Genomic DNA, 10,000 nt, shown 5'->3' on the forward strand with positions numbered 1-10,000 from the left:
TGATATTGCTTGTCTTAACTTTTCAGGGGCTTTTGTCATGTTAGGCTTTTTTTCTGCTCGAAAGCCATGAATACAAATATAAATTACGATCGCTGTAAGGAAGTTGAGCGTAAAAAGAAAAGAGAAGAAAAAGACAGATTAAAAATTCTTACGGGTGATTCTAAGCCAAGCAGTAAATTAATGGCATTAATGATAAGACGGAATCCACCACAAGTTCGAGTGAAAGCGGACAAAAAATTTGTACCGAAGTTATTTACACTGTATTGCAAACTTCTGTGCGACTGTTTTAAATATCTTCTCTAAAGAAATCATTTCTAACAACACCAAATGTCGAAAACGAATTTTGAAGTTCACATGAAACACCTGAAAGTGTTAGTGAAGTGAAACTAATGATGAAATTTTACCTGTGTTTGTTTAATTTCTCCCAACTTAAGATTTGATTTTCTCGAGTTCCCATGGGAAATTGCTTTTGGTGTTATTTCAGGCAACAATTTATATATTTAGCTTTAAGAAAATGCAAAAAGGTCTGTAATATACCCTAAGTTATTCTGGTACAAGGTTTTTTTTCCGTTTAAAACTGAAATTGCTTGATTTCCTATCGTATCAGATTTAGTCTTAAGCATCGAATTGTTAATAAAAAATCGAAGTAGTAGCGAATATACAAGATTCGTGCGTTGCTTTTGAACAGTAATTAAAGATGCATATTAAATACCTTTAGGTCAAGTTCCTATTTCGTACTTGGGATGTTACCGTGAACAGTACTACAGCCCTCTGTTCTACCAAGTGTACCTCGATTACAGGTACAAAATTAATTGGGCGAAACTGCCTGATATGAGTCACGTGATCCAAGCATGTGCCCAGGAAGCCGTTAAAAGAAAATACTCGTACTTTGCCATCAAAAACTACGGTCAATGTTCTTGGGGACCGCAAGGACTCTCAATATCCAGTAGGAGGGTACCAGTGTCATGGTGTTTCTATGGACTCGGTGGACCATGGGTCGTTTCTGTTTACAAGATTGAAAAACCAACGGGTAAGTACAGGTTAGCCTTAAGTAGGTTCCTAAGAACTTTACATCCTATAAATGATGTGAAAATAATAACCGAATCATATCAGATCACAGCATGGTTAAACATGCAGAAGATGTCAACAGACAAAAATATACCAATCATAGCCGATGATTTGGAACAATATCATGCCGAACTCAAGATACTTGATTTATCGCATGTAAATTGTGGGGTACGTTTCCTTTTTTTTAATAGTTCGCAAGAAGAGTAATTCAACTGTTTTATTACCTAAGGAATTTTTTCAATAATTTAAATGCATTTTAACTACTAAGCAGTCACATACATTATTTCCAGTTGATATCAGTAGTTTCCAGTTTCCTTATTTTATTGCCATTAGTTTTCCCGCTTTTCACATCATCCCGTTTCATTTTTCGATTCCAACATCAGGCGGTGGATCCTGGTCACAATGGGGAGACTGGAGTCCTTGCAGCCATACTTGCGGAGGAGGGTCACAAACTCGCACGCGCTCCTGTAGTTCAGCATCAAAGAGTTGCCAAGGAAGCAGCTCCCAGTCACAGCTTTGTGGGACCACAGAGTGTCCAGGTACTTGCTATTGCTATTCCCTGTGGTTACGAGACTCAAATCCCATCTTCCCCTCGATATGTTGTTATTCGCATTTGCCACCTGTTACATGCATGCAATCGCTAGATTAAATGAACAAAAGACGAGTACATTCGAAGTCCAAAGCCCTCACCAGAGAACTAAGCTTACTTTTTTTTTTCCTTTCCTTCCATAGTAAATGGCGGTTGGTCAAACTGGGGACCCTGGGGCGGCTGTAGCCTGAGCTGCGGAAGTGGAGTACAATCACGTACGCGTACTTGCGCCAATCCTCCCCCGGGCAATGCTGGAGTCGATTGCCAAGGGGACAGTTCCCTGACCCAAGCTTGTAACACCAATAAATGTCCAGGTACAGGCTGATCAAAACAGTAAACAAGCAAGGAAACACAAGGATTATGACTCTCTCTTGAAAATTATAGCTTGTGCTTTTCAAACGACATTGCAAACCCCCTGGTTACATTTCTTTCTTAGTTAATGGTAGTTGGTCAAATTGGGGAGCCTGGAGCAGTTGCAGTGTCACGTGTGGTGGTGGCGTGCAAAGACGCTCACGACCTTGTATCAACCCTCCTCCGAGGAATGGTGGCGTTGATTGTCAGGGAAATAATTTACATTCCCAAGCTTGCAATATCAACGGATGCCCAGGCTATATATGTATAAAAAAACAAGTAAACGTAAGAAATGTAAAATGTTACTGTAATTTGAAGTGTGTATTTAAAATCATTACGTGAGACGTTTCTTTTATTTCTTAGTCAATGGCGGCTGGTCAGATTGGGGAGTCTGGAGCAGGTGTAGCATCACCTGTGGTGGTGGTGTTCAAAGACGCTTGCGAACTTGCAGCAAACCTCCTCCCAGTAGTGGTGGTGTTGATTGCCAGGGGAATAACTTACAACCCCAAGTTTGCAATACTAATGGGTGCCCAGGTAAGGGTCAGTTGCCGAATAAATGAAAGTGATGGATGAAGTATGAATGCGCGAAGCAATTCTGAGGAATTACCTGAAACAGTTTTTGATTACTCACCAATCACAGAAATAATTTCCAATGAATATGTAGTTTGCCAATTTCTTTATTATTATGCTCATCAAACAAGCTGTTTTTTCACTTTCTCTTTTTTCATATCACCTAAACGTATTTTTTATTTCCAACATCAGGCGGTGGAACCTGGTCACAATGGGGGGTTTGGAGTCCGTGCAGCCAAACCTGTGGAGGAGGATCACAAACGCGAACGCGTTCCTGCAGCTCGGCACCACAGAGCTGCTCGGGCAACAGCTCCCACTCACGGCTTTGTGGGGCTATAGGGTGTCCAGGTAATTGCTATTGCTATTCACTGTAGTTACTAGACTGTTGAATTGTCATTTTTCTCTCGCTTAATCTAGGCCAAAATCTGTTAGTGCGTGTTTTTATTTAAATTTGGCGCATTTTACATATATACCAACGTTCTATTATATGAACTAAAGACGAGTACATTTAAAGTCCAAAAGCCCTCACAGTGGGTTAAGTTTAATTTTTATCTTCAAGTTCATTTCTTCCATAGTTAATGGGGGATGGTCCAACTGGAATCCCTGGGGTGGCTGTAGCCTGACCTGTGGCAGTGGAATACAAACACGCACGCGAACTTGCACCAATCCTCCCCCAGCAATGGGTGGAGTGGATTGCCAAGGACCTAGTTCCCTGTCCACATTTTGCAACACCATTGGATGTCCAGGTACTTTGTGTTTGACTCATGACTGAACCATAGCAGTAGACAAACAAGTAGACACGTTGATTTTGACCCGTTTCGTGTAAGTTATGGCTTGTGCATTTCGAATGAAATTGTAAACCCCTTCTAATGTTTTTACAGTCAATGGTGGTTGGTCAAATTGGGGAATCTGGGATAGTTGCAGTGTCACATGTGGCGGTGGCGTTCAAAGACGCTCACGAGCTTGTACCAACCCTCCTCCGAGAAATGGTGGTGTTGATTGTCAGGGGAATAATTTACATTCCCAAGCTTGCAATGTCAATGGATGCCCAGGTAAGGGTCGTTTGAAAAGTGAACCAAAAGCTATAAGCAAACAAGTAAACATAAGAAATTTAAAATGTTACTGTAATTTGAAACGTGTACTTAGAATCATTTCGTGAGACGTTTCTTTTATTTCTTAGCCAATGGCGGCTGGTCAAATTGGGAAGTCTGGAGCGTCTGTAGTGTCACCTGTGGTGGTGGCGTTCAAAGACGCTTGCGATCTTGTACAAATCCTCCTCCAAGAAATGGAGGTGTTGATTGCCAGGGGAATGACTTACAATCCCAAGCTTGCAATACCAATGCATGCCCAGGTATGAAACCAAGTATATAAGTTTATCAAAGCAATAAATAAACAAATAAACCAGCAAATAAACAAGCAAAAACAAGAAATAAAAGCTATTGTGCATAGCTTGAAATGCGTATTTGAAACGGGATCTTCGAATTTTTCTTTCTGCCGTTTCGGTTAGTCAGGTTGGGGAGTTTGGAGCGGCTGTAGTGTGGCATGTGGCGGTGAAGCTCAAACGCGACGCGCATTAACGATAATAGGGGTCAATGAATGATAAAAACTATAATACAAACAATAACCACAAATGCAACGTTAATCAACATTTTACGAAAAAATTGCACACTGCAATTGTCTGTGAGACGTTGACGTCAGTATGTTATTTCATGGGAAGAAACTACAGATTTGCAATGTCATTTTCCAGTAAGGATCGATACATTTATCATGTTACCACGCTTATTTTTTTTTGAAATTGTGAAATAAATAGCAATAAATTATCATTTTTTTTGCAATGCTACGATTTATTACTTATTACAAAAACGTAAGTGTTATTGTCAGAGAAAACCGGGCAGTACCAAAAGATCGAGGTCGGCCGTTTACCTTCATCTTTTCACAGTACAAAACCTACCCGAAAAGATTAACAACCATGACATTTGCCGAGGTAGGCGTTCGTTTTTCTTCGAGATATCAACACATCATGATTTTGGGCTCTCAAACGGTCGAAAATGGCCGACATTTCGGGCAACTTTAGCCGAGCCTAAAAGATACTTCGTACAAATTCCAGAAACTCGTATTTTTGTGCGATAATATTTGTCCCTTTATTAGTTGGCTGAGATATATTTGCGGTCTTTCCCTTTAATTCGACGGTTTTTACCAGGTGCCAAATATCGCCGCCGAATCGTTAATTAGCGTGACCCGAATTTTATAGTCATTTTCAGCGAGTCGTTTGTCGAAAGTGCGGCAGTTTATTTCCACAGAAAAACAATTTTGTGATAGTCTCTTCCACTGTTATCAATATCCGGTTTAGTTAAAATTGGTATCTACAAGCAAATCGGAGTAATTGGTCTCGCAACGTCCAAAAAAAAAAAAAAGCATTAGTCAGAAATATTTCCCGCCAAATATTTAGCGAAAAATATCACTTCATTCCGACTTTCTGCGATTGTTATTCATGATGTAATGAAAGATCTGCAAAAAAATAGTTAGCTGGACTGCAGATGAGATTTTTTAAGCTGTGAAATCGTTGTTAACCTAAGCAAACATTTCAAACTCGCCAAATCCTTACCGTCTAGGCTAAATTTTCCCGCGAAAATTATATTTTTAACGTCACGTTGCATGGAAAAACAAAGTGGATCCTCAGTTCGATGGTCTTTTTTGCTGTTGTGTAGAACAAACTGCAAGTTAATTGTGAGCGAATTTTAATCTCAAATTTAATTTTGGGACTTCTGCAAACCCCTTGTTTACATCTATTTCTCGTTTTCGGATGGCGTGACGCGTTACAGATTTAAAGGAAAGACTTCGAAATGTCGATATTACTTAAAGGTTTCTCCTTGTTTTTGAAAACATTAACTGCTCTTTCAGATCAGAAAAATCGCCTGGCATTGCGGGTGGCGGGTCAGTTTTTCTTCAATTACCAGAGTGCAAACAAGAGGCTCCAGTAAAGACGTCAGAGGTGGTGTCTATTTGGCGCAGCCAAATGTAAACAATGAGGAAATACAGGTTACGACAAAACTTCGCTGCTATCCGGCCTTCGAAATGACCATAAAGGACAGACGACTGGAATTAACATCTCTATACGTGTAATCGTTGCTAGGTCAGGATTCCCATCGGAAATCTTTCTTGCCTTCATTGTTGTCGTTTGTATTGTCGCAGGTTTGCACTTCGTCTTGTTTTCCACTTCATTTCCTTCCTCTGTTACCTCGTGCGCGCAATTGGCGCCGCAGGTTACTAGTACACCGTGTTGTTTTCCGCTCTGAAACATTTACTTTCAACAAAAGTAATTTAATGTTGCTCTGGTCAATATCACCAGAAAACCTCCTCAATGGAACGAAATTATATCCAAATTAGTATTGACAATTTCTTGTTAATTTTACTGCTGTTAAAGACAACTATTTAAAGTTCGTAGAGAACGAGATTGCATGTTTGTGATCCATGAACGTAAACTGAATTACATTTTGCACGCAACTGAGTTTCTCTGAAGATCAATTGAGATAGTTTTGGGGTGGTATATTAGAAAACAAAAATCTTGCGGAGGCAAATTAATTTTCATTAACCCGGCCAAAATGTAGTTGTATCCGTGTTAAGAGAAATGGGATGGTAACGAAAGAATATCTACAAAAACAAGATGATTAAAATAACCTGAATGTCAAAAATAAAACGAAATAATGAAATGGATTGTTAAAAAAGAAACGATATTTGTCCAGACAGTTGTGTGTATATCCTTCCTACCCCATTCAAGGAGGGTGCAGAGGTGGAACTATGAGGCCGTGAAGAAGTATCATTGCATAGTGGCAACGGAGAAGGGACTCTGCCCATGTTTTTTGGTTGCTTTATAAGAATACACCAAATTGATGAAATTTATTTTATACTTAAAAGCCATTTAAATTCGAAGGTTAGTGACAATGGCTCGAGGTGCATTGCGTGACAGTTTCGGATATTAGATACAACGGATTCTTATGCTTCGTTTAGTTCTGCTAAATTAAGAAGAGTTTTCCCGTTCTGGGGTTTCGAGACACCTTAAGACACCTTTGAATCAGCAAAATATTATCTCAAGCTTCATAGCAAGTGGTCGTAAGTCAATTCCATGCACGAGGTAATAAAGGAACGAAAAAAAACGGAAAACAAGACGGTGTACAAACGACAATGAAAGCAAGAAAGATTTCCGCAGGCAGTCCTGCAGACCTAGCGACAATTTCACGTATTGAGATAATCATTCCAGTTATCTGTCCTCTTTTATCATTTCGTGGGCCGGATAATAGCGAAGTTTTGTCGTAACCTGTATTTCCTCATTGTTTACATTTGGCTGCGCCAAATAGACACCACCTCTGACGTCTTTACTGGAGCCTCTTGTTTGCACTCTGGTAATTGAAGAAAAACTGACCCGCCACCCGCAATGCCAGGCGATTTTTCTGATCTGAAAGAGCAGTTAATGTTTTCAAAAACAAGGAGAAACCTTTAGGTAATATCGACATTTCGAAGTCTTTCCTTTAAATCTGTAACGCGTCACGCCATCCGAAAACGAGAAATAGATGTAAACAAGGGGTTTGCAGAAGTCCCAAAATTAAATTTGAGATTAAAATTCGCTCACAATTAACTTGCAGTTTGTTCTACACAACAGCAAAAAAGACCATCGAACTGAGGATCCACTTTGTTTTTCCATGCAGCGTGACGTTAAAAATATAATTTTCGTTAATAAATAATTAATTTTTTTCCATTATTGCTCCATAGTTGGTAGTTATTTTTTTTTTATTTTTTATTTTTAAATAAGATTGCAAATAAAATAAGAGAAAGTAAAATACACTATAGCGACAAAAACAAAACAACAACAACAAAATAAGTAAAAACCAGAAAAAACAAAACTTAAGGAGGCTGGCAACAGTTTCCAGCACTTTTCTAACAGTCACACTTTGAACGATGAATACTATCACTGCTTAACAGGTTATGCTACAACAATGGTACAATAAAAATTCCCAATCATTGCGGGTTAACAGGTTGCGGTCATCCTTTTTGTATAACAAGTCACCGAGCAGCAATATAGCCTGCTAAAAAACCTCTTAATTTTAGCTTTAAATTCTCGAAAGGTTAAGGTGGATCTGAACCCACTCCACAGCATGTTTTTAAACTTGCAAAAAGTTACATCTTATCATACTTATCACAATTTGATAATAACAAAATGGGGATCACCGAGGTTGTTTTTGAGTTATAACAGCTTAAAGCTAAAATTAAGGGGGTTTTAGAAGGTCATATTGTTGCGATTGTAACCTATTGTGCCACACAATTGACAGCAACATGTCCACCAATGATTGGGCAGTTTTTTTGATACCACGAATTTGGCATCAACCTAAATGGACTGGTTATAATGACCCATCAAAATCTATGTCATGGAAAGTGCTAGAAACTGTTTGAAGCCACGTTAACACTGGATTCGTTAGATTCAGTAAGTAAAGACAGCGGCTTAGTGAATGATGGATTGCATAATTGAATTATTACATATCAAATCTTTTTATTCAATTTAGTTTGTCAAGAGGGAAGAAATTCGTTTGATAGCTGCGGTCAGAGATGTAGCTGTGTGGGCGGGCGTTTGGTGGGCTGCGTCCGGATAAGGAAAGAATTCACATCCATGACATTTGCTGAGCGAGAACGTCATATCAATGTCATAAGAACAGCTTCCACTGATCCGAGTTTCAAGGCAGATTATGACGAACTAATCAATGATCACAGAATACTGTTCGTATCTGGAATTCACGAGTCCACACACTTCCTCACATGGCATCGATATTTTATGCTGCTCTACGAAAACCTCCTTCGCCGGGTCGACTGCAACTTTACCGTAGCATACTGGGATTGGAGTCTAGTTTCCAGTGATCCCTTCAGCACGGCAAATCGTGAAGATCTTTGGCACAGTGCAAACACTGGTTTTGGCGGAGATGGTGTCGATCCGACGGGCTGTGTCCAGACTGGTCCTTTCAGAGAGGACGAATGGAGTCTCGTGCCACTTCCGGCGGGATCTCCACCAGAACCTGGACGACGCTGTTTGTCACGGATGTTCAATGGGAACCCTCCTGATTCAGTCGCAGTGGAAGAGGTCTTGCGAAAATCGGCAGGTGACTTTTCTGATTTTGAGCTCATGCTCAGAATCAATCTCCATGACGTGGTCCATTGCGTAATTGATGGAACCATGTGCTCGATAGATTCCGCATCCGCTCCAGAGTTTTTTCTTCATCACGGCTTCATCGACAAAATATGGGACGACTGGCAGAAGAAAAGTGACGCTCATAAAAATGCCTTCTTTCCTTCCGTCGATGGGTTTATGCCGGGTACCCAAGTTCGCCCTGTAGATGTGATTGACCTTTCTTCGCAGCCAGGAGGAGTTCGAGTTGAGTATCAACCTCCTAAGGGAGCTGCCAGTGTGGTACCGCTTCTAAGAGGTGGGTGTAATTCAAGCAGACCTTTAGTATATGGAAGCAGATAAAATGGAAATATGGAAACAAATAAAAAGCTAGAGCTTACCTCAGTGTAGTATCAAGCGCACAGTGATTTGTGACATGCACTTTATTTTCAGGACTGAGTTTGACCAGATTGCAGCATATCCGACGCAGGCGTTTCTCTGGCCTAAGAGATAAAGCGATCAGACTTTTTCGACTGAAGCCATCGGAAGTGAGGAGAGCCAAGCAGTTGGAAAAGTTGCTTCAGCCATTGAGTTCTTAGATCATGCAAGTGGAGACAGACATTTGTCGCAATTATTTTCAAGAAACTACGATTTATTAATACATAAAACCATCGATCATGATCGCATTTGTAAATTAAGACGTAATCGTAATTCATTTACGCTACGAATATAATATATAGAAATATTACAAAATGCTTGGCCGACATAACTTTCGTGTCATGTATTGCATGTTATACTTTTAATGAATTCGGATCTTAGATCTTTATATTTTAATTTTGTTTACTTCCCTAGCTGTTGTCAGAGCATCGATAAAACCAAAACCTTCGTAAAATCGTAATCTTTTCGTAATTTTAATCTACCGCAAGTAACTTAAAATAGATTAGGTAAATTCATACAAGTAAAGATAAAGGGTAAGAAAAATCACTCATGTAGGCCTTATTCTTAAGATAATTGTTCTGAAGCTATTTAACTTTTAGACATGGTAGCCAGTACTTCGGCGCAAAATGGTACTCACGCGTGCTAAGTTGAAGTCATCGTGGATGCTAAAAATATGCGTGGGAAACCGATCAGGCTGTGAATGCGAAGAAAATCCACGTCACAGGATTAGCCCTTTCTGATCCCTGCAGTGGATGTCCCAGACAGGAATTTATCTAAAAAATAACTTGAGAAAGATTTTCACTGGGGGTAATGCCTATATGGGGGAGTAACTATCT

General features: G+C 39.7%; 1 protein-coding gene across 1 annotated transcript in view; it reads left to right on the forward strand.

The window, feature by feature from the left end:
• The first annotated feature begins 3,739 nt into the window (after nt 1–3,739).
• Nucleotides 3,740–10,000, forward strand: part of LOC145502881 (tyrosinase-like) — an 8,397-nt gene continuing 2,136 nt past the window's right edge. The window contains exons 1-3 of the mRNA XM_081482283.1: nt 3,740–3,929; nt 8,134–9,045; nt 9,180–10,000. The exon at nt 9,180–10,000 is cut by the window's right edge and continues 2,136 nt beyond it. Coding sequence (XP_081338409.1) covers nt 8,238–9,045; nt 9,180–9,325 — 954 coding nt within the window. The 5' untranslated portion in view covers nt 3,740–3,929; nt 8,134–8,237 and the 3' untranslated portion in view covers nt 9,326–10,000. The remainder of the gene's footprint in view (nt 3,930–8,133; nt 9,046–9,179) is intronic.

Source organism: Orbicella franksi, chromosome 11 (assembly GCF_964199315.1).
Source record: "Orbicella franksi chromosome 11, jaOrbFran1.1, whole genome shotgun sequence".
Classification (NCBI taxonomy): Eukaryota; Metazoa; Cnidaria; class Anthozoa; order Scleractinia; family Merulinidae; genus Orbicella; species Orbicella franksi.